Source organism: Grammomys surdaster, unplaced genomic scaffold (genome assembly GCF_004785775.1).
Source record: "Grammomys surdaster isolate TR1022 unplaced genomic scaffold, NIH_TR_1.0 241, whole genome shotgun sequence".
In the NCBI taxonomy this organism is placed as follows: domain Eukaryota; kingdom Metazoa; phylum Chordata; class Mammalia; order Rodentia; family Muridae; genus Grammomys; species Grammomys surdaster.
The window spans coordinates 4796416-4821092 of NW_021604686.1; the positions used below are offsets into that span (position 1 = coordinate 4796416).

General features: G+C 46.3%; 1 protein-coding gene and 1 non-coding gene across 2 annotated transcripts in view; one reads left to right on the forward strand and one right to left on the reverse strand.

The window, feature by feature from the left end:
- Positions 1-24677, reverse strand: part of Thsd4 (thrombospondin type 1 domain containing 4) — a 533316-nt gene that overhangs the window by 444239 nt on the left and 64400 nt on the right. The window contains exon 3 of the mRNA XM_028774578.1: positions 22126-22487. Coding sequence (XP_028630411.1) covers positions 22126-22487 — 362 coding nt within the window. The remainder of the gene's footprint in view (positions 1-22125; positions 22488-24677) is intronic.
- On the forward strand, positions 12940-13065 carry LOC114626961. The gene has a single exon (XR_003712322.1). It is a non-coding gene; the product is annotated as a small nucleolar RNA SNORA17 (small nucleolar RNA).

Here is a 24677-nt window from a genome sequence, read left to right on the forward strand (position 1 = left end):
GTCTCTAAGCTCCTTACACCACTTTCTATGTGTCAAATTACCATAGCTCGCTTCGTCTTTTTCTTCATTAGAAAAATGGAAAAAAATCACGCGTAATAATGAACCTTCTTTGCATTAAAGGGCTGACTTAAACTTAAAGCTATATCTCTTACCATAAGTTAAATGAAAGATGCAGAAGTTCTTCCTAGAGTTTTATCCAGTCTTTAATAATATTTAGCACGGTATATTTAAATAATGTATGCAGTATTCAGATAGCTGTCATGTCAGACACCTGCTAGTGTCTTATACATGTAACCACCACTTAACCATCACACAGATAGTGAAATAGCTCATCTCTCTTATTTTCTTTTAATGAGGAAACTGATGCCATGTGACATTAAACACTCTGCTCAGCTGGTTACTCTGTGTGCACAGGTATCATTTATGATATTAATGAATGCCACTGAATGGATGACAGATAAGCTCTTATGGAACAAAAGCCAATGTAATTGGTACAGGTTTTAAATGCCAAGTTCACACTGGGAGATGATGGACTACCTGCTACGTTCACTGAGGCAAAGGGATATGTCTGCCCATTGCTGCAGCATCCATAGGGCCCGTGAGGACCAGATGCTTTTATAAGGAAAAGCTCATGGGAAGGTGAAGAAAACATTTTGTGTCTGGAAGGCAGCCATAGAAGGAAACAGGAGGTCCCAGAGGGCTTGGCCTGGCCTGGACCAGGAAGCTAGCGTAGAGCCAGGAGACAGGGAGAAAATCTCGGTAGTTAAGAACACAGGCTTTGGATTGGGGGTATAGCTGAGTGAGTAATACGCCTGTCTTCCAAGCATATTACTATTCTAAGACCTAGATCTGAGCCCTAGAGCCATATTAAAAACAAACCAACAAATGAGTAACACGCCCCCCACTGCTCGCAAGAGGCAGTGCTTGTAATCCAAATGTTGGGAAAGTGGAGACACTTGCTGGCCGGACAGACCAGCCTGCTTGGCAAGTTCTAGGTTAGTGAGAGACTCTGTCTCAATGAAACAGGGTAGATGGTATCTAAGGAACAAGGTTGTCCTCAGATCTCTGCAAACACCGCCCCCACTACACACATACTAAAGTACCTGTACACACACACACACACACACACCCTAGAACTTAAGGACTGTCATCTGTCTATCTAAGCATGGAATGCTTCTCTACACGTGAGTACTGTGAAGTTAAGCCAGAGTCTCAGATGGTGACTTGACTTCCTTAGTCACTCTGCCAAACTCTCACAAAATCAGTGAACACCCTCGCAGCCCCAGATGTGATGTCTGAAGCCAGCATTGCTCGCTGAAAGCCAAGTACTCACAAGACCTTGAACCCTCTGGCCTGCAATCCTGTGCCACATGATGTCTTCAGTAAAGGACACACAACAATGGTTATGTAAGATTCCATCACCTACCGACATAGTCATCTTGGTTTGTGTAATAGACTCTACAGTGTCCACACAGCAACTAAATCCCCAAAACACATTTTCTATAATATATCCCTACCCATAGCTATCCTTTATTTAAAAATCTCTTCCTGTTCCTGGTGACTGCCAGCAGCCCCCTTAGCTCGTGACAACATCCCTTCAGCCTTCAGAAGCAGCACCTTCGACTTCTATTCGGCCTCCACATGACCTTGTCCTCTGTCTGCTTATGATATCTCTATCTTCCCAGTCTTTTAAGGATGCTCGAGACGGCATTTAAGTCTCCTCCCACACTGTCCTTCACTTTCCTTCTCACCCCCCTCTTGCTGGTCCCTTTTCCTGCTTAAACGTGACGTCTGGTTTGACATCACCTGTATTCTGTTACCCTCTCTTCCCTCACCATTACAATAGATTTCACTCTGCTACGGTCAGAGGATATTAACATATATGTATGAAAATCTCATAATGAAACCCACTGCTTTGTACGCTTACTTAAAAATTCCTTTTAAAATTGAAAATAAGAAGACTACCTGGCTAATTTAGGATCCTCTCCCCATCCCAAAATACTTAACTTAATCACATCTGCCAAGACCCTTTTCCAGATAAGTAAGCATTTAGAGACTCCAGGGGCTGGGGCTGATATCCTTGACAGAACCAAAAGAAGGCTGAGAATACAGTAACTCCAACAGCCACCCTCCATGCCTCTCCCATAGCAAGATACCTGCAGTTACAACTGTGGGTTCTGCATTCGAGTCCCACCATGCCCTGCACAACAGCAAGGGAGTGTGAATATCTTTAACTCAGCTCAGTGTCCCTGGGATGGCTGAGATTAAATTAACACAGAGAAGGGATCTTCATCACTGTGACAGATGGAACAGCACGCACAGGCTCCTGCAGGTAGTACCAGGGCAGAAGACACTAACTGCTCACAGAGGAAATTCACCTCCATCCTTAAGGAAGGCAATTGAGGCCACCATTAGGAGTGCCCTGAAGCTCCAGGGTTCTACATGCCAAGCCAGGATCCCCACCCTCTGGATCATACATATTGCAGGCAGGCTTTTTCCACGGCCTGCTGTATGTCTCTTCTTGAATGGCTTGGAGAGGGTTCAACACGGCATTCTTCACAGCGAATGTGATCTTTGCTCTGATAACTAATGGAATATTTCTGACACTTAACAAAACGCCAAGAGGAGTGAACAAGGCGCTCTTTGGAGGTTTGGCTGAGATCAGAGTAACTCGAGCTTCCAAATCTGGCTCCAATCTTCGCTAACCTACAGGCAGAAATGCACATACGGTCGAGCCTGGCCCTGCAACAGACTGTGGGTGAGGCCTAAGGTTTCCCATCCAGAACTAAAGCACATTAAACCTCTTATCTGCTTAGCATCCACAGGTAACTTCTTGTCAAACAACTCAAGGACCACGTGGTATTCCTGACTCAGAAAGGAAAGAAGCAAATCTTTACTTGGAAGAGAAAGAAAAACAATAACAACAAAACCAAAACACGAAGCTGCCATTGCAAACATATGTACCTGCTTTCTCCTTACCTACCCAGCATGGACAAAGATTTTTTTTTTCCAGAAAGAAACACAAACAAGGCATTAGATTTCTCTTTTCCTTACCACATGGTTTCTGGAAATATTCCCCTGTACCATGTAACAAAACTCCCTAGATATCTATGGAGGGCTAGGAAACCAGAGTGTCGCTCTGTGGAGTTGAGCTAACAGAATGCCTTCCTCTCTAACATGAAGAGATTCCTGAGCTGCAGGAGCCTCCAGAACAGAAATAACATGCTAGCCCAGAGCTAAGAATGAGAAAATGAGAATGGCTCACAACGGAAGAGGTGGAAAGGAAGGCCTGAAAAACTAATAATTGCTCCCCACAGCCAGGACTGGGCTGGGGGAGGGGGACGAATGAAGAAAACCTGTGATGGAGGCACAGCCCTGTCTGATCTTTCTGAAAGCTAATGAATTCTGAAGGCAAATACACAACACACATACACACACATGCGAGTGCACACACACACACACACACACACACACACACACACACACACAGAGGGCAGTGTTCAATAGTTAAGAGCACTTCCTCTTCTAGAGGATCCAAGTTCAGTTCCTAGCACACAAGTCCAGTGGCTGTAACTCCAACTCTAGAGTTTTCTCTTCTGGCTTTGGCAAGCCCTCCGCCACCTGCCACACACACACACAGAGAGACATACTCTCATACACATCAATAATAAATCTTTTTTAAAATGCACATACATTAATACACAGCCCAGACACACAGATTCAGACTTACGGATATAAAGCATGCTTGAACACATACATACAAGACGTTTCAGAACAACTCTCAAAGACTATCTGCTTAATGATACTAAAATAACCACATCATGTTGCCTTGAGAGGTCTTACGCTTTGTGAGGAACTTTTACAGCTGTTACCTCATTTGACGCCCCCAGAACAAGCCCGTGTGGTGGACGGAGGACATGCAATTGTCCATGTTTTATAGATTACATTAAGCAATTCCCCTAGGTCTTGCCATTAGCCAATGACGAATCTGAGACAGGAAGTGGGGCCTAATGACTCCCAGCTCCAGAAACTTCAACTAGGTCAGAAAAGGGAGTCCTTCTAATGCAAATAGGCTCAAGCCCCCAGGGAGTCCAGTGGAAGTGAGCAACACTTAAGGGAAGTCCAGGAGATGAGAGAGAAGTCTAAACATATGGCTTTAAGTAATTGTAACCTCAGTGCATAGAGAGGAGAAAAGGAACTGCCAAATGTTCCAGAAGGATGCTTCATGCTGGTGAGCTGATCCGACACCTTCTCTTCCTATTATACTGCATGGGGAAAACAATGCAGTGCCATTTAAAACTAACTGGTGTTTTGACTTGCATTTCCCTGATGACTAAGGATATTGAACATCTCTTTAGGTGCTTCTCGGCCATTTGAGTTTCCTCAGTTGAGAATTCTTTTGTTTAGCTCTGTACCCCATTTTTAATAGGGTTATTTGGTTGTCTGGAGTCTAATTTCCTGAGTTCTTTGTATATATTGGATATTACCCGACTATCAGATGTAGGATTGGTGAAGATCTTTTTCCAATCTGTTGGTTGCCATTTTGTCCTATTGACAGTGTCCTTTGCTTTGCAATTTTATGAGGTCCCATTTGTCAACTCTTGCTCTTAGAGCATAAGCCATTGGTGTTCTGCTCAGGAACTTTCCCCCTGTGCCCAAGTATTCGAGGTTCTTTCCTACCTTCTCTTCTATTAGTTTCAGTGTATCTGGTTTTATGTGAAGGGCCTTGATCCACTTGGACTTGAGCTTTGTACAAGGAGATAAGAATGGATCGATTTTCATTCTTCTACATGCTGACCTCCAGTTGAACCAGCACCATTTGTTGAAAATGCTGTCCTTTTTCCACTGGATGGTTTTAGCTCCTTTGTCAAAGATCAAGTGACCATAGGTGTGTGGGTTCATTTCTGGGTCTTCAATTCTATTCCATTGATCTTCCTGCCTGTCCAGGGACTGCTCCACTTGGGTATCCATCCCATGTGCAGTCACCAAAGGCAGACGCTGATGTGGATGCCAGGAAGTGCATGCTGACAGGAGCCTGATATAGCTGTCTCATTAGAGGCTCTGCCAGAGCCTGACACATACAGAGGCGGATACTCACAGCTAACCATTGAACTGACCATGGGGTTCCCAATGGAGGAGTTAGAGAGAAAACTGAAGGAGCTGAAGGGGTTTGTGGCCCCATGGGGAGAGCAACAATAGCAACCAACCAGAGCTCCCAGGGTCTAAACCACCAGCCTGGGAGCACATAGGGAGGGACCCATGGCTCCAGCTATATATGTAGGGGAGGATGGCTTTGTTGGGCATAGGTGGAAAAGGAGGTCCTTGGTCCCGTGAAGGCTGGATGCCCCAGTGTGAGAGAATTTGAGGGTGGGGACATGGGAATAGGTGGGTGAGTGGGGGCACATCCTCATAGAAGCAGAAGGAGGGGGGATGGGATAGGGAGTTTCTGGGGGGGGAATGGGGAAAGGGGATAACATCTAAAATGTAAATAAAATATCCAATAAAAATTAATTTCAAAACAAAATAAAACAAAACAAAACCTAACTGGTGTTGGGCCTGTAACTCTGCTGGTAGTAAAGTACTAGCCTAGCATGCATAAACTCAGATTTTGATCCCCAGCCTGTGGGGAATTAAGACAGGAGGCTCAGAGAGTAAGAACATCCTCCGTTACGTAGTGGACTACAGGTCAGGCCAGGATACATGAGACCCTGTTATAAACAAATACAACAGCTTACCACAGAAACACAAAAGCCCATAATGACAAAACCACTGTACTTTACCAATGTGGAAATTAAGGCCCAGAGAAATGAGGGGACTTACTCAGAATCAAAGCACGTGTGAGAACTAGGAACTGAGCTATCTATGGCATTGGGATACAGAACTGTATATGCTACACCAGCTGCCTTGGGCATGTATTGTCTTAACTTCCTTATTATAACCATCCCTAATTAATACCACAAGTTGAAATAAAAACACTTAAGGGTAGGGTGGGGGAATGTGTGGTTTCCCTCTTTGTTTTTCTGAGAAACTTCACCTAATTCCACAAACAACCCCCAGGGATGCCGTGGAAGTTTGGTAGACAGTCCAGCTTGCACGGAAATTGTTCTACTACTGGGAAATCCTAATCATCTTGAGGTATCAGAGTATGTCAGATGTCTGTCTCAAAGGGGTCCATCAACCTATTGATGTTACCTTATGTTGCAAAGGGACTTTGCAGTTACATGGCTTGGCCATTAGGAAAGGCCATTGGCTGCCTTTCCTGAGGACCCAAATTCAAATCCCAGCCTGTACCCAGTCAGGTTGCTCACAACCACCGTTAACTCCAGCTCTGGAGGAATCTGAGAGCCTTTTCTGGCTTCTTCAGACCTCTGCACACGTGGACATATTCTGGCACAGAGACACACAAATACATACATAATTAAAAAATAAAGAAATCTTCAAAAGGCAGTAGAAGCAATAGAGACTAAGCCAAGGAATGTGTGACTTCTGGATTGTCAGGATAGCTCAGCGAAATGACACTGGCCCCTCTAAGAAAGGGGTAGACAGTCAATGAGAACCAGGAAATACCAGGATAGAATGTAAGGCTGGAATGATATGGAGACAGACAGGAAAGCCACCTCTCCCGGGGACACTAAGCATGTGGATTGTCAACACTGTTGAAATTTTTTTAAAACCATTACTCCGGTTAGCCCTAGTAAGCTCTTACTGTGACCACTCCCTCTCATGGTCATTTTCCTCTGCAAATAGGCAAAGATAACGGGAGAGGGGCAACTTGACTCCCTGGTTGGAAGCTGGTGGACTCTTCCCTGCTGCTTTGGCTACCATGGACAAAAGGATCATTAGTCAAACAGCCAGTTAAATTACCCACATGCTAGCACCAACCTTCTTGACCACTGCATGCACATAAGCAGAGAACTGCACAGGACGGTTACTGACTGCACCGGCTCCCAGCCTCAGCCGTCCACTTAGAACACTTTATACTGGATGGTTTGCTATTACGAGCCTTGCTGAACTCTAGTGACCCGACAATCATTTCTTCCTAAGGGGGGATAATTTCCTTGGCTGCCTAACAGGGAGTTTGTTGTGGCTGGGGCTGAAGAGGAAGGACTGTGATTGGCCCAAACACAAAGGCAGCATTTACGTGAGATTCTCATGGCTCTGTGTATCTCCCACTCCTCTCATTTTTCTATCGCAGGGTAAACGACAGGGACTTGTGTGAGAGGTGGTTTATCTTCTAGGTGTTTTCAAGGGCAAAACAGTTTTGCTCGTTTCTTTTTAAAAATTATTGGAAATGTATTTTTTCATACAATATATTCTGATTATGGTTTGCCCTTCCCCCATCTCCTCCCAGATCCTCTCCACCCATCCAAACCCAGATATGTTCTTTCTCTCTCTCATGAGAAAACAAACAGGTATCTGAAAACAATTTTAAAAATAAAATAAGGTAAGAAAATCAGGCCACAATAGGGCAAAACACACGGGAGAAAAAATAGAGGCAAAGAAAATGTGTAAGAAACACATGTAGATACAGAGACACACACATCGCACACACAGACATCCCATAAAAATGCAAATCCAGAAACCATAATATATATAAATAAGACACCTGCAAAGTTTTTAAAAAAAATTTAAAAAGCCCAGACAAAGCATTATGAGATTTAAAAAATCTCCAAAAATACCATTGAGTTCCTTTTGTGCTGTCCATGACTACCGGACATAGAGTCTGCCCATGAGTGTGCTAAAGTGTGAGTGTGCTAAAGTGTGGTTTGTATACCCAGTGAACCTCCACTGGAGAACACTAACCTTCCTTTTGCAAATAGGCCCCAAGTGCAGATAGTTTCTGGGTAATTATGAGTGAAGATTTGTGTCCTCTTCCCCTCTCAGTGCTGGGACCCATCTAACTTAGACATGTGCAGGCCCTACACATGTTGCCACAGGCTCTGTGAGTTCATATGTACATCAGTACAAAGTCTATTTTTTAAAAAGCAAATCTAATTCTTTAAGTTAAAATATAAGCACATCATTTCCTCCTTTCAATGGCTTCCACGAGCCCCCAACCTTACCCATTTCAAATCCACAGCTTTTCCTTTGTGTGTACACACACATACACAGACACAGACATACACACACACAGAGAGACACATATATACATGCATAAATAAGTAAATACAACCTACTAAGTTCATTTAATATTGTTAAATGTATACGATCAATTAGTATTTAATAACCAACTAGGGGAAGCCTAATCTCTGGGGAAAACGAATTCTACTGCACTTGTCTAGGGTTAGAGCCCCATAAGATTTTTTCCCCTTCCATGTTAGGATCTCAATTAGTGTTGGCCTTGTTCAGGTCTCGTGTAAGCAGCCACATTGTTGAGGTATCATGGATGAAGCTTCCCTGTCATTTCTAGGATACAGTCTCACAGCACATGTCTTTTGTTGTTCTCTCTTCCCTGTCACATGCTTGGGGGAAGGGGCAGCTCATCTCCAGTGAAGGGGTCTGAAGTTGGTGGACTGGTAACCCCACAACCGGCTTCTCGGTGAGCTCAAACATAACATGATGATTTTTTAATACAATGTATATTACCTGATACTGTCCCCTTGACCCACTGACATAGCTCACTGCTGCCTAACTCCAAAGGAGACACAGTCTCCCAGAGAACAGCACCAGATGAGCTTCTCCTTGCCTGGCCATGCTTTTTATCTCGGTGGAGCAGAAGGTCCCTAGCCAGCTGATGGGTAATGAAAGGGGGGAGGCCTATGGACAGAGGGTTGAACTGAGGGCTACAGCGGCCTATGGAACATAGAAGGGGAAGGAAAAATTCTCCTTGGAGCTGTAGAGGGAACATGGTCTTGACAACACTTCCATCTTGAACTTCTGGCTTAAACAGCTCTTTTTCATTTTATGTATTCACCATTTTCATTATTTTTAAGCAATGAAGGTTGTGGTGAGTGGCATGCCATCATCAGAAATAACTGCATGTATTACAGGACTAAGGGACCAAGCCTGGGCTTCTAGGCCAGGAAGTACAGCTTTCCTGAAATAGGGTATGAGATGGCGGGAGAAGGAGCTAACCACTGTGATCCCAAGGGGGAGGAGCTAGCCACTGTGATCCCAAGGATGCTAAGGAGAAATTTAAATGAAATGCAAACATGGATCTGCTGCCTGTTTTAAAGTGGGAAACAGTTGGCCTTCTGGATTTAAGGGGTTTGTCTTTTTCAAAGGATTTCTAGTTCAGTCCCCACAGGATGGAAAGTTCCCCCCTCTGAAAAGGAGGCTGTGGACTTCCCCGGGTTAGCCAGGATCTCATTTACAGCTGGAGCTCTAGTCCCTACACGCCCTTCCCTACCTTGGAGTGTGACATGCTCACTCACGCCCCTGGGTTCATACCTTTCTGGTTTACTCTTTGGGAAGTGTCCTCTTTGTCCAGGGTGTGCTAAATCTCTTCTTCAAAGTTTGGCTCCCTAGTGACCTCCTAGAAGCCTGTCCTGGTTCCTCAGTTCTCTGTCTTCCTGTCTCTCATCCCACCGTCTGAGCATCCCTCTTGCTCCTCCCTGGGTCCTCTGTCATCTATGTGTCCTTTTGCTTCCTCTTCTCTCCACCATCATGAACGTCTTGAGAACCAGAAGGGTTATGTGTCCCTCTGGTATCACCAAGCCGTTGGCATCCTCCACATATGTCAAGTCTGCTTTGGTTCTTTCCCATTTCTTCTCGCCTAATAAGAACACAAACTCTTCTTTCCATAGTACTCTCTCTCATGGTCACTTTTGATTGTCCAAGAACTAGACCCACTGTGTGCCCCCACAGCCCTCTCTCATACACATCACCAAACATGGGGTGTGTCCTCTTAAGACATGGAGGTCCTTGGGAGTCATGTGCCTTTCACCGTCTATTGCTGATGAATCTAGCATGGCGTCTGGTGCCCAGCAAATACACACATAAAAAGAATATAATAAAAGGTAAGGAAACTGCATGAAACAGCAATGGCTCTATCATCTCTGTTGATGGCCTGTTGATGCAGAGAAAGACCTGAAAGCAAAAAAACTCACATGTCGTAATCAGTTAGTCTTAACAGTTAGCTCGGTACAACCTACAACCACCTCTTAGGAAGCGATGTTGTTTAGATCAGGTTAGCATGTGTGTATGTCTGTAGGGGACTGTCTTGACATGGGTGTAACCATCTCTGTGTCCTGGAGTGTGTAAGAGAAAGGTAGCTAGTTGAACAGTAAACATGGGATGCCTGTCTCCTATATCTACTCATAGATATGATGTGACCGTCTACCTCCAGTTTCCGCCTTGACTTCCCTGAAATAATGGTGTACTGCCTGGAATCACAAGCCAAATACTCCCCTTCTCCTTTCAGCTTCTTTTAATAGGGTGTTTGATCACAGCAATAGAAGTGAAATTGAAACATGAAAAGGCTTGGCATAACTACTTTCTCATGCTGGCTAGCCAGGGCTTTCTCTGAGCTCCCCTCAGAGGCTTTGGAGTGCCCGGTAAAGGCAGTGTCTGTGTTCTTAGAGAAAAGTCCCAGGGTAGACATTAGAAAATAATTGTTCTTTTCACCTCAGATACGGTATTATTGCTTCATTGGTCTAGTTAATGAGTGCTACCTTTAACGTTGAACAAGGGCTTTCTTGAAGGGCAAATGTGGGGTGGGAATCACATGCAGACTTGGGTTTCAACCTGACCTCTCTCTGCCATGATCTTGAAGTAGAAGGTGACTCTAACATTTGAGTTCATTATCTGTAAGTGACAACAGCACAGGCCTACCACACAGCTGTGAGGGAGACAGATGACAGTGAGGTATGCAAAACCACTGCCGATGAAGCTGGGCCACTGAGGGCATGTAGCCACCCTTAAGAACTTGTTGTGGATAGCCCCGGCCTTGTATTTTGATATTAATTCCCCTTTCCTGTGAAGGGCTGCAGAGGAGGTGTGAGTCATTACACAGGTGAATTCTAGCGAACCTTCCACCCATCTTAATTTGTAAAATAAAGGCTGGAGCCAGTGATGGGGCAGAGGAAGGGGAGGTGGAGATATAACGGTTGGTGGAAGAGAGCAGAGGGGAGGACGACTGGAGGAAGACAATGGAGAAGGAAGACGACAAAGGAGAGGACGACTGGGGAGCAGGAGGTAGAAGGACAGACGCAGGGTCTGGAAAATCCTTAAGTTATAAGGGTCTCATAGCTGGGGAACAGAGTAGTGTAGGGGTATCTGCCCAATCTAGGCTCACAGAATATATTCATAATTACTGAGTTGTGTTTTCGTTGACCGGTCCTATTTGGGTTGGAGATTTTTAAATTCCCCACTATAAGAACTGCTAACAGTCTGAGCTTAATGTCAGAAAACAGCTGCTGCTGCTCCTGCTTCAGGCTCCTCCCTTTCACAGATGGTGACCACCCAGGTACCTGGTCGCTTCTCACCTGGGACGAGAGCAAACATGGAAGCAGGCATTGCTGCCAGACATACCCTGCTCCCCACCCCCTCCCCTGCTTCCTATCTGGGAATCAGAGAGCCTGGCTGCTGGATTTCACTAGGAACCACTCCCATCTCCAGAGACACCCACAATGCTGTTGCTTCTGTCTGTCCCAGGCATTAGTAACTTTTCTAACAAACTCATTGTTCCCCAGTAATCTGTCTCAGTGTCATTGTCAATCCTGCCTGCACCCTAAACCTCACAGGATCAGGTACCCGCAACTATACTAAACATTGGTACAAGACTTTCAACTCAATCACAGCACCAAATGACAAACTGGATTTTTATCCTCTCTATGGAAAATCTAGGCAATGTGGGCAGGACACAGACCAGGGAATGTACGAGTTAGGCAGAGACTTCAACCCTGTCCATTCAAGCCAGCTATAGTCTCTGTTCTCCTCTACTGTGACACAGAACTTTTTTTTTTTACACTGCCCATAACCATATGTATGGTGTGACTACTACACTCATGAACTCACAGCAGTAAAGTCTACATGTACAAGACTGGGCCTGTCAGAATGTCATCGTGGATGGGAAAGAACTCATAAGGCCCCACCTCCCCCAAAGACCTAGACAGTTAATAGTCACTGGGGACAGGGTGTGTGGGGGGCGGGGAATCACATTCCTCAGTGGTGTAGCCACAGGTAAGTTGCCCTTGCTCAAGTAAATAACCCCCTACTCATGCCCATTCCTGCAATCCTAATTAAATGCAGCGGGACACAAAAGAAGCTATGAAATAATATGTTAAAAATAAAATACCAGTAATTGATATCTGCCCACAAATCATCCTTGCAATTCAGGTCTGCCTGCAGGGCCTGGAGCAGGGCATCCTGACCTGGGCAGGCATCTCCAAAAGGAAATGAGCTCCATTTCTCAGGGGAGTTCTGGGAAACCCATCACCCGCAGCGCAGCCTCTTTATGCCCCAAACATCCAAAGGAACATGAACACACACACACACACACACAAACACACACACACACACAAACACAAGAGAGAGAGAGAGAGAGAGGCAGAGACAGAGACAGAGAGACAGAGAGACAGAGAGAGACAGAGAGAGACAGAGAGAGACAGACAGACAGAAACAGAGAGAGACAGACAGACAGACAGACACAAAGACAGACAGACTGATTTTCACAGATGGTATTACATGTCTGAGCACTTATCTAGACATCTCCAGGAGGTAAAAGCTGAGACCAGCAGTCTGGCTGGAAAGAAGAAAAGCGACGAAGCACCCTGTTCCTCAGATTGCCACTGGCTAACAGGTGTAACGATACCAACAGGCCAATCAAGGCAAGTGTAAGGAATGCAGCTCACTGGTAGGCAAGGCCTGAGAACAGACCCCGGGCAACCAGAGCGCTTGAAAATTACCCAAAGTCCTAAGGGACGTGGCTGCCGCTCAGTACACTGTCTTTGTGGAAACAGAAATCAATTGACTAGTAAATATCAAAAACATGCACTGCCTGCCCCTAGAGACACTGCAAGTGTGGCTCCTGTGTCACATGTGCATCAGTAGGTGTCAGAGAGGAGAGAGGCTATGTCTACAGTTCTGACCTATGGACATCTGAAGGATTAGGAGCCCAACCTTCCCTGAAAGAAAGAGAGCCTGAAATGACCACCAGCCAGTGCCATGCAGGCCCAGAAGGGCTCCCAGAGTAGGGAGGGAGGGAACTGGAGACTAGAAGAACCCTGCCTGGGACCATAGATCTCAGAGGAGGTGAGTCAGAGATGACCACCCAAGATGACAGCACCCTGGGCCCTGGACAGGGAGCTAACCTGAGATGACCACTAGTTTGGCACCATGCAGACCTGAGGGACCATGCCAGAGATGACCCCTGCCCAGTGCCATAATGCACAAGTGGGTCACAGTTCTGAGATGACCTCAGATACTCAGAGACCCTGGGTGCCACTAAGAGGAACAAGTAAGTGGTAGAGAAACAGAAGGGTGTGGGCACAATGGAGAGAGGCAGAACTGGAGGTTAGACGATAGTGAGGAACAGTCTGATGTGAGTATCTGGTGATGCCACTGGAGACCTAGGTAGGGTCCTGACCTGTGCTGCTACTGGAGGCCACATCTGGGCCCATGGCTCTGCAGCGGCCTGTTACCATCAAAAGCCAGGCAAACATTCCTGGTCTAGGCTACCACCTGGGGACATGTTGCTGTCTGAGGGCTATACAGAACTGGCCTCACCCCTCGCCTGGGCATTGTGGGAAAACTGACCCTTGGGGACATGAGGGAAGAAAAGCTGACCCTGCCCCTCAACAGCTGCAGCACTCAGGAGAGCAGGCCCTGCACTTTGCCTGGCCAGCACAGTAGAGCTGACCCTGGTGGTGTGGGCATGGGAGAACCAGGCCTGAAGGCATGAGCATGGGATATCTGGTCCTGCTCCTTGTTTGTAGTGCAGTGATGCTGACAAGGGAAAGATGCCCTCCTCCTCTCCCTCATCCCTTGCCACCTATGGCAGGCAGGAGAGCTGGCCCTGGGATCTTGAGAGCAGGAGAACTGACCCTGTCCCTCACCAGCTGCAGCACTCGGGAGAGCGGGTCCTGCACTTCACCTGGGCAGCAGGGTAGAGCTGGCCCTGGTTTAGGGGGTTCCTGGGGAGCTGACCACCTGACTAGCTCAGATACTTCTCAAGCCTAGTCCCAGGGCTTTGAATTGGACCACCCCAACATCTACCCAAACTGCTAACATGCATGAAGAGGCCGGTCCTACAGATCCCAAACCAAATGATCTCCCATGACACAGGGCAACAGCAGGATATTCAAGAGGAGTCCCAGTGAGGTCCCAGGATTGACAAGACTAGCAGAAACCAGAGGCCTCACAACCAGACCAACAAGTCATTGCAATGAATATTTACAAGCAAAGAAGTACAGATAAAGGGGTGTTCTGTGGGACACACTGTGACACACTACAGCTTCCACAATGGGATATATTTTTTTTCTCTGTTGTGGGGTATGTTGCAAGGGGGGGGCAGGCACAAGCAGAGGAGGTGATAAGTTGGATTAAGTGATGTGAGATTCACAAAGAACTAATAAAAAGATTGGAAAAGTGTGTTCTTGATTCTGAGGATGGGGGATTGGCTCTGGATGCCACCTGCACTAAAGATTTTAAGAATGAGGATCATTCATGATGGTTTTGATGTTATAAAAGGAAAGGTTCTCCAAGGACATGAGGAGACAGTCTCTAAAGAAGATACATAAACAGCCAGCAAGGGCGAGAAAAAAAAATGTAAATCCAATCACCATGAGACACACTCTCGCTCTCTGCAACTGTTAAAATGGCTTCCACAGGAAGACACAGACTAACAGGTCGCAGAGAACGTTGAACCCTTACACACTGCTGTGGTGAAATAAACTGGTATAGCCCCTGGGGAGGACAGTGTGGTAGTTCTTCAGAACACTGAAACTGGAGGGTTGCTGAGAGGGCTCAGTGTGCTAAAGCACTTGCCACCAAGCCTGAAGACCAGGGTTCAATCCCTGGGACCCGCACAGTAGAAGGAAGGAGGATACTGACTTCTAAGAGTTGTTCTTTGACCTCCACATAAGCACCATGACAGATACTGTGCATCCAGACACACAGTAATCATACATAAATATAATTCAAAATGAAAAATAGAAATACAGTCTAATTCCAATTTGCTTCTGGGCATCCACCCAAAGAACCAAAAGCGAAGCCCCGAAGAGACCTTTGTGTGGCTCGTGTTCATGGCAGCATTAGTCACAACAATTAAAACCTGGAAGCAACCCCACTGATGGATGAATGAATAAACAAAACATGGCACATACATGCAACAGAGTATTACTCTACCCATGTTGACGGCACACATAAACCTTACAGACATTAGGCTGGAGGAAAGAATTCAATCACAGATGACAAATACTGTCTTGACTCCATTTATGTAAGACAGTCAAAAGTGGTGAAGCACAAAGTAACCCTGTATAGGACCCAACTGATGTAAGGAGAAAGCAGGAATTACCGTGTAATGGGTCGGGTCTGTCTGGGAAGATGAAACACGTTACAAAGATAAAGGTAGTGATTGGCCGTACACCAACAAGAACACACTTAATGTCACTGAGCTATATATACTTAAAGATGACTAACATGGGGTGATGAGGAGATGCTCAGTGGGTCAGGCTTTGGAAACCTGAAGGCTCACGGGAAATGAGATCTAGTCCAGGAGGGAATCTGAGTAGCACAGACTGGGTCCAGCCAAGACCCTAGGGCTGGGGCTTTCCACACTATGCTCCTTCTTCCTATAGCTTGGTCATAAATGCCTTCCACCAAGAATGACATTCCTGAGCTATTCAGTCAGGGCAGTGACCATCTGGGGGAGGCAATAGGCAAGGAGAGTTCAACCTTCTGCTCTCAGTCAGTGGATTCCATAAAGGACTCAGCTCAGTTCTTCCTTACTTCCTAAGGCAGTGGCCAAAGGGGAAGGAGTGGGTGGCTGAGGCAAGAAGGAGGATGAGCCCTGCCAGAGCAAGCAGAAGTACAGCAGCCCACACCCACTGAACTGAAGACGCTTTCACAGGAACAGACTTCCCCCACAATTTTGGAAAATAAGTACCTATGGACTGGTGAGGGGAGGGGTCCTGGAAGGAACCTTGTCATTATGTAACCTCCGCCATCCCTTTTCCCTCCAATTAAAAAACTGCATTTAAAATACATACAACAGGGCTGGAGATGTAGCTTAGTGATGAAGTATTGACTAATATCACACACAAATGTGTAAGTGCATGTACATGAGTGTGTGTGTGTGTGTGTGTGTGTGTGTGTGTATGACATATGCATGCATAGGTAAGCTGGAATGCTCACCACTGTGGAGGCAAGAGGGTGATGTCAGAATGTCAGTCTTCAGTCACTCTCTTTCTGAGAAAAGGATCTATCACTGAACACGAAGCTCACAAGTTCATAGGGCTGGACTGTCTGGCCAATGAGCTCCCAGGTTCCTCCTGTCTCCACTTCCTAGAGTTGGAGTTACAGGTGTGTGTGTCATGTCTGGTTTTTATATATGGGCACTGGGGATCCGAATGCAGGTCATGTGGCATGCACAATCAGGAAGCAGGGACGGGGAGGATGCTGATACTAAGCTCCCTATTTTTTTATTCAGCCCAGGGAATACCACTGCCTGAAGTTGGGGGGGGGGGGCTTTTCCATTTCACGCAATATAATCTAGGTAACCCCTTACAGACAGAGACCCAAGTTCACAAGGTCTGTTCACAGGTCTAACAGAGCTCAGTATAAGACTTCACCTCTGGGTATTTTGAAAGGGAGTCTGTTGGTACCCATGAGGTGTGGTCAGAACAGCTGGTTAGAGAGAAGGCAGCCTGTGCCGTGTATTGAAAAGTGGAAGGAATTTCATAGTGAAGATTTACTCTGAATCATACACATGTGCACTTGTGCATACACACACACACATACACACACACACACACACACACACACACACTTCTGTGTGATAAAGTCAAGTACTTCATCACTAAGCTCCATCTCCAGCCCTGTGTGATTCTAGACCCTATATCAAGCTGATAATCAATATTAACCATCATAATCGGCACTGTCAGAAGAGATAATGAGACGACTGAAGGTCAGAGACTTTAAACAAACATATCGATCTCCCAAGTCTGTAGGACAGCTGTATTAGGGGTGGCCCCTTTGAGGCTTTAGGGTGGAACTTGTTGTGTACACGTGTGTTTGAATGAAATTGTTTGAAAAGACCTGCTATGGAAGCAAGAAGAGCAAAGAGATTCCCAGAAAGATCTATTAAATACCTTCTATTGCAGGAGTAGGTTCAACTCGCGCTCTGGGCAGTCTTCCTGACTGCTCCTGCTCTCAGCCCTAGCCTCCACCATCGTCCAGCACGGCCGGATCTAGAGGGCTTACTACCCATCTTCCATATCACAGTGTTAGGACCCCCAGAAAATGGGCCATGCCTTTTGGTTGTCTTAACCCCTCTGGTACCTAGGACTAGATGCCAAAAGGGATTTCCTGAAGAAAAGAGTCTGAATACTCCAAGGGAGAGACTTAGAATACATTTTGACTGCAGAATTCCATCCACTTTTCAAGATGTGGTGCAGACGGCCTAGCCTGATCACACCTGCTGGGTACCAGCAGCCTCCCTTTGACAACACTAACAGTGAAAAATCACACACCGGACTGTGTTGGACTTGTGTGTGTCAAACCCGGCTGCTGCTTCTGATGTGGGTACTTCTGAGTAAGCTCCCTTCAGAGGGTCTGTGTGCCTGTGTGTAAGATGTGAGTAACAGAGCCTGCCTTGTAGAGTCCTGGAGGTGTGTAATATGCATTGTGCATGAACCAGCATCCAACGTGGTACCCAGTACTGTGACTGCTCCTGTATCATCACGCTGCCCCACCCTCAATGACATTTGCATGTATGATCCTATCTAACCCTTGAGAGCAGTGGCTTTCAACTTCTCGGGCCTATCCATATACCACTGACTGCAAACCAGAATCCCCAGTATAGAAGGAGGGTGTGGGGACTTGTAGTTCTTTTTTAAAAAGCTAAACCCCTCTCTATCTATCTATGTATGTACATATACATACATACATACATACATACATACATACATACATACTGCTTGAGATTGTGATACGTTCTCACCAAACCCAGAAAGTTCTACAAGATGAGTTTAATTCCCATAGTCCTTTCCAAACAAATACAATGTTCCAAAGACCAGTGGTTTCCCAACTGGTCTGAACTGGAATGTTCTCCTTATCCGAGGATGAACCCCAGAGAGTCTGAGGTAGGTTAGGAATACGGTGATGATGTCAGGATTTCCAGAGGGTTGAGGAGAGAAGGGAGTCTAGTCTCCAAGGGTGAAAATCACAGCACTCGCCTCAAGGCTCCCCGGAGAGCTGTTGAGCTTCTAGCCAGGTTACAAACTGAGCTGCTATTTTACACTAATTTTGTAGAAAGGATTCTCATGCTTAAAAAACAGTAACTTGGGCTGGAGAGATGGCTCAGTGGGTAAAGGTATCACTGCATAATCTCAGAGAGCTGCATTTGAGCCCCTCAAACCCCAGATTTAAAAGAGCCAGACAGGCAGCATGCACCTGTAACTCCAGTGCTGGGGGAAGGCAGTTGGGCAGAGTCAAGATATATCTAGGGCTCAGTAGCCAGCATCTTGCCAGTCCTAGGGGCAGTGAAAGAAACTTTCTCAGAAAAGCAAGGTAGAAAGCAATCAAGGAAGAACATCCAACATTGACCTCTGGTTTCCACACATGTGCACGAATGTGGGCATACCACACACACACACACAAACACACACCCCAGTAGGTTTGCAAAGAACGGCCTGCAGCCTGCCAGTAACAGCCTCACAGACCAGGCTGTATTTGCATTTATGTCTGTCCCAGAGCCTTCTGACACACTGGATAGTTCATAAATATTTGGCTGAATAGTTCTATTTTTTTATATGGCTCCAATTAAGTTCTCAGTTGCTTGGCTGCAGCAACCTAACAGTTTTTATAAGCAGCTAAACACCAACAGCCTCCGCCTCCAATCTCAAACCCACAACAGAGAAGAGCAGCCAGCTCTCCGTGAAACATGCTGACATTTTTCCTTGGGGTTAGATATACTATGCAAGTGCCTAATGACTGATAAATATAAGCAAATGTGGACTGCATCCGCCAGGAAGCGCCCAGCCTCCATTAGCAGCACTGGCCCCCCAGCTAACACTTGGATTGTTTCATCTGAAAATGTCAAATGACAAGAGCATGATAAAAACATGTAGGAACCTCACAGTAAGCAGTAACTAGCCTTCTGTCAATAAGTTAGGAGGAAAAAGGTATCCTGCCATCAAAATGCTCAACTGAACGCCTGAAGCCTAGGCTTGGGGCCCACAAGAGCCTGCACCCCCAGGCAGATGTCCCAGAAGCTCAACCACAGAGAGAGCCCTTTCGTCACCCAGTCACCAGTCCCAGCTTTCTAGCCCCAAAGCTGGTACCCAACAGAGACCTGAGCACTGTACTGGGAGTCTGACACACACCTTACAGACAAGCTCTACAACTCTGGGTTATCAATCACTCAAACTCCTCAGTCCCCAGACACTGAGTGTATCTGCTTTATCAACTCCTTAGAGCCACCACTAGGTTGAATCCTGTCTCTGTCCACTGCTTCTGTAGCCTTGGGAAAAGCCCTCCTTGTCTCAAGCCTCTAAGAGGAGGGTGATAGTAGCATCTGTCTCAGCAGCATCAGCGGAAAGCAGCAGGAACAGCACCCGGTGTGCAGTGAGCTTGCAAAAAACCCCTGGGGATGACCTCGCTGTGGTTTTAAAACCAAGAGTTTTGCAAAACAGGTTTTTGTGTTTTGGAGACAATGCTCACTAGGCCGGCCGGAAACCTGATCATCACTAGTCTAGGCTATTTATAGTTTTATTATCATCCTATTTGGTAGAAGCATTCGCTGTTTCTTGCATAAGTAATCCTGTGTTTGACCATGGAGGAGGCTACGCCACACACCATGCAGGGAATGTTAACCATATATGAAATATGTCCTGAAGTGTCTCTCTAAGATATGGACAGTTAGTTCTGTGTTCTAGAACACACTGGTAGGCTGGGGAGATGTTTCAGTGAGTTAACAGCATTTGCTCTGGAAGCACAAGGATCTGAGGTCAGACACACAGTTTCCATATGAGACGTCTCTGTATGTCCGTGACCCCAGCATTTGTAAGGGGCAGAGATGAGAGGACTGCTGGGGCTTGCTGGCCACCAGCCTAGCTTCAGGCTCAGTGAGAGACTCTGCTTCAGAGAAATAAGGCTGAGAGTGTTTGAGCAAGAAACCTGATGTCATCCTCAGGCCTCTGTGCACACATGGGCTCACACATACACATGACACACAAACACACACACACAGATAGATAGATATCACATTGGCCAATGCATTTCAGATAAGAGAACTATGCAGTAGAGTGTAGTGAGGAGGAAATGCAGGATACATTGACCCCTGAGCTTCAGAAAATTGGCATCCACAGTCCCAAGGTCTATTGGAAAAACATCCTAGAAACTCTCGAGAAAAAATTTTTACTATTGCAGGATCCTACTACCACAGTTGGGGTGCACCTAAGACTTTACACATGAACCCTGCCCAAAGACTGGCAACACAGAGCAGCTCTTAATATGCTTCCCTGTCTTTTTTATTTGAAATTTTTTTGAGAATTTCATGCATGAGAATTATATTTCATTACATCTACTCCTGTCTCCACTCTAATTCCTCCTGTGTCCTGTGTCCCCTGACTCTCTGTGACATTCATCGTCCAATTCTTTTTTATTGTTTGTATGTATGTATGTATGTATGTATGTATGTATGTATGTATGTATGTATGTGACTATGTGTCCTGTTGAGTTCATTTACTATAGTTCATATGTGTTTGGGGCTGACCTCCTGGGATTGGATAATCTATCAGGGGGCTCACTCCTGGAAAAGATCCTTTCTCTTCCCTCTCAGCGGTCACTAATGCCGGTATTCCTTCATTTTCCCACATTATTGGCATGTCACTTGCTATTGTGATTATCCAGGTCTGTTTAGGAGACCATATTGTTAAGTCTCTGTATTTTAGGGCCTCTCTTTAAATCCACACGGTCTGTGGCTAGTGACTTCTAGTCCTCCCCCACCCTTCCACCCCCACCAGCACAACTGTGGCATCTTGGTACCCAGATGCCTTAATTAGGGTTGCTATTGCTGTGTTAAAACACTGTAATCGAAAGCAACTTGGGGAGGAAAGGGTTTATTTCATTCAGTTCCATACAATAGTTCATCATGAGAAGCAGGAAGGACAGGAACTCACACAGGGCAGGATCCTGGAGGCAGGAGCTGATGCAGACGCCATGGAGGAATGCTGCTTACTGGATTGCTCCTCATGGCCTGCTTTCTCATAGAACCCAGGACCACCAGCCCAGGGATGGCACCACCCATAGTGGGCTGAGCCTTTCCCAAATTAATCACTCATTAAGGAAGTGCCTACAGCCCGATTTTAAGCCAACATTTTCTCAATTCCCTTCCCTCCCTTCAGCTAACTCTAGCTTGTACCTAGCCAACACACTGGGTTTCCCAACCCAGCTCTTCCTCCTTCCACTCCTTTAAGGGTCTCCCTAAAGTGTGAAGTGTAATGGCTTCTCAGAATTTTCTTCACTTTGAAAAATAATTTTATAATCAAAAAGCAGGGTAGGAGTAGCCTTGGCTCTGTAAAGGCTACAAAATGACTAAAAGGCCATGCGTGGTTGGGAAAGTGGCTCAGTCAGTAAAATAATTGCTCACAAGCAGGCAGACCTAAGTTCCGTCTCTAAGAACACATTTTGGGGGTTGAGGGAGCAAAGCCATGTGTGGTTAGGGAGGAGGAGGTGAGTGGAATCCTGGAGAGTACTGATTGGTCAGCCTAGCCGAATCAACGAGTTCGCAATCAGTAAGGGGCTAGTTTTTGAAGAAAACAAAAACAAAAACAAGAGTAGGTTTTGGCTTGAAGAATCTCTCCAGATGCTGTCCTATGGTCTCCGTTGGCCTCACACATGAATATGCACACATGCACAGAAGGGGTGGTGGCATGAATTCCTCCCACTCTGCAGAATCAAGGCAGTGGCTCTGCTATTGTCCAGGCAGGGACAGACACAGGGACCATGATGTGCACATACCTTCTCTCTGAGGGTTCACGGGCCCGAGCCTGTGGGTGCCGGCTGCCTCGCACCACTGTGGGGCCTTGGCGGCTGGCACTGGAGCCAGTCAGGGCACGTTGGTCCTCCTGGCTTCGATGCAGTGGTACTGAGGTCCGTACAGCTGACACAACGTGGCCAGTGATGGATAGTGTAGGGCCATTGGGCCGGGAGCCTCCTCGAGTGCGGTAGGAGCTGGGCAGGCAGGGCCGTGTCTGTTCCATCACACCACCACTGCAGCTGCGTGAACAGGCGGACCAGGGGCCCCAGGAGCCCCACACACCTGGGGAGCCACCACCACTGTCCTCTGGGGTTCCCTCGGCCACTGCCATCCGTTGTGGGACCTATAGAGACAGAGGCTGGTTAGTAACCTGAACCTGAGAAGCTTGGGAAAGAATTAACTTCTCTACTGGACCCATGTGGACACAGGGTACAATTAAGACTAAAAACAGAACGCATATAATTCAGCCTGGTTCTCAATCTATACTGACTCAGTCATAAGAGACAATTTAAGTGATAGCCAGGAGAGACACGGTGGAGTCCTGTCTCTGAGCACTGTGATGGCTAATCTGTATTAGCAACTTGACTGGATTTGGGATCATTGTGGAAAAACACTTCTGGTGTGATGGCTATTCCAGGTTGTCAACTTTGACTATATCTGGAATGAACTACAATCCAGAAACAGACGGCATGCCTGTGAGAGATTTTCAGCTTGGTTTGAAGTGGGTGGATCCACTTCTAATCCAGATCTTAGAGGTGGAAACACACACCTTTGACTGGATCCTGAGGCAGGAAGACATAATAAGCCTTTGATCCGGATCTTAAGGCTGGAAGATACAAACCTCGATCTGGAGGCAAGAAGACATACCTCTGATGAGCCATGCCTTACGGGCTGTCCCTTCAGCTGAACGTCTATATAAGGACATAGGAGAAGGAAGCTTCTGCTCTTTGCCTGCTTGCCCTCTCCTTGCTGGTACGCCTATTCCTATCCTGGCATCAGATCCTACTTCTTCAGGATTCCAGCATGCGCAGAAGACCAGCTGAGATATCCAGGCTTGTGGGACTCCGCAACTACTAGACTCTTAGATTTTCTGTTCATAGATAGCCATTCTTAGATTAGCTGAACTAGCACAGTGCCTGGCGAGGCAGGTCTCTAGAAGGCTTAGCTCAACAAAGTGGAATCGCTCTCTGGCTAGAGCTCGCCTTCTGTGATGTTTCCCACTCCTGGTGTGTGTGGAAGCTGGAAAATGACAATGATTGTTTGCTAACAAGTTCTTAATGCCCAACTTCACTGTGTACAGACAAGCTCACTTAGTTTCCTATGACCTAGATGACACTCGGACTGTTCCCTTATCAAATGGACTAGCTCTGGAGGCTCAGAATCTTCTTAGTTACTGCTTAGGAGGAGATGGAAGGGATGCAGACCCCCAGCAATGTGTCTTCTGGGCACATCCTGCAAACTGTTCCAGCCATTGCTGTTACTACAGGGAGACACAGTGCCAATTTCCCTGCAGCTAAAGGGAATCTAGGCCTTCTGGCCTAGGGGTAGGCATCAAGCCGGAAGCTGAAGAGGAGGACTCTTGAGGACATCACACCTCTTTGAGACTGCAACTCGTGTATTAGCTGCTTCCCTCATTGCTGGGACAGGCAGCACTGGTGAGTCCTTTGTTATGCAGATGTGGACTGAAGTTCCAAGAAAAAAGGTTGCACACCACATGTTAAAGATTCTGCAAGGCTGAGTGACTGACCAGACCTTCTGTGATTTTGGAGAGCCAGAATGTTGCATTGCCAGACTTCAAATGACACCCCCTCTTCCCTTTCATTCTCCTTAGTAGCCACACCTTGCTTACCTCTGAATTTGACCTAACATACATGGGGCTATAGACCTCCTAGCTTCTACCAACCTGCAGGCTAAGAATGTCATTAGATAACATCATAAGCTTACAGCAGAAACTTAGTTGTGACCGTCTACTGACATCCCTGCCAATGTCTTTTAAAATTACTTTTTTTTTCAGTTACTATAAAAATATCACAAATGTTTGACCATGGTGTCTGGGATAACCTGAATGTGTTTTCCTGGACCATGGCCACTTCCATTTGCTTCAGAATAAACTATCTCTTCTTTCCATTGAGGAGACGGATATGTTTTTGCCTCAACAGACATGATCTGAGCACCAGCTGTATACCTGGCTCAGAGTCAGTTCCTTCTTCATTTCTGTTTCTGTGATGAAATACCCGGATGATAAACAACTCAGGGGAGGAAGGGTTTGTTTTAGATAAAATTCCAGGTCCATTGTTATAAGACAGTCAAAACAGCAGGATGGTGAAGCACCAAATCACATGACAGCCATGCCCCAGAGTGGAGAAAAATGAATGGATTCACACATCTACCACTGAGATCACGTTCCTCAATAGTATACAGTCTGGGGACCAAACTGCAACAGTGCCATCCACAGTGAGCAGGCTCATCCCACATCAGTGAATGACCAAGGGCATCCTTGGACATGCATGCCCACAAGTCAACTTGATCCTGA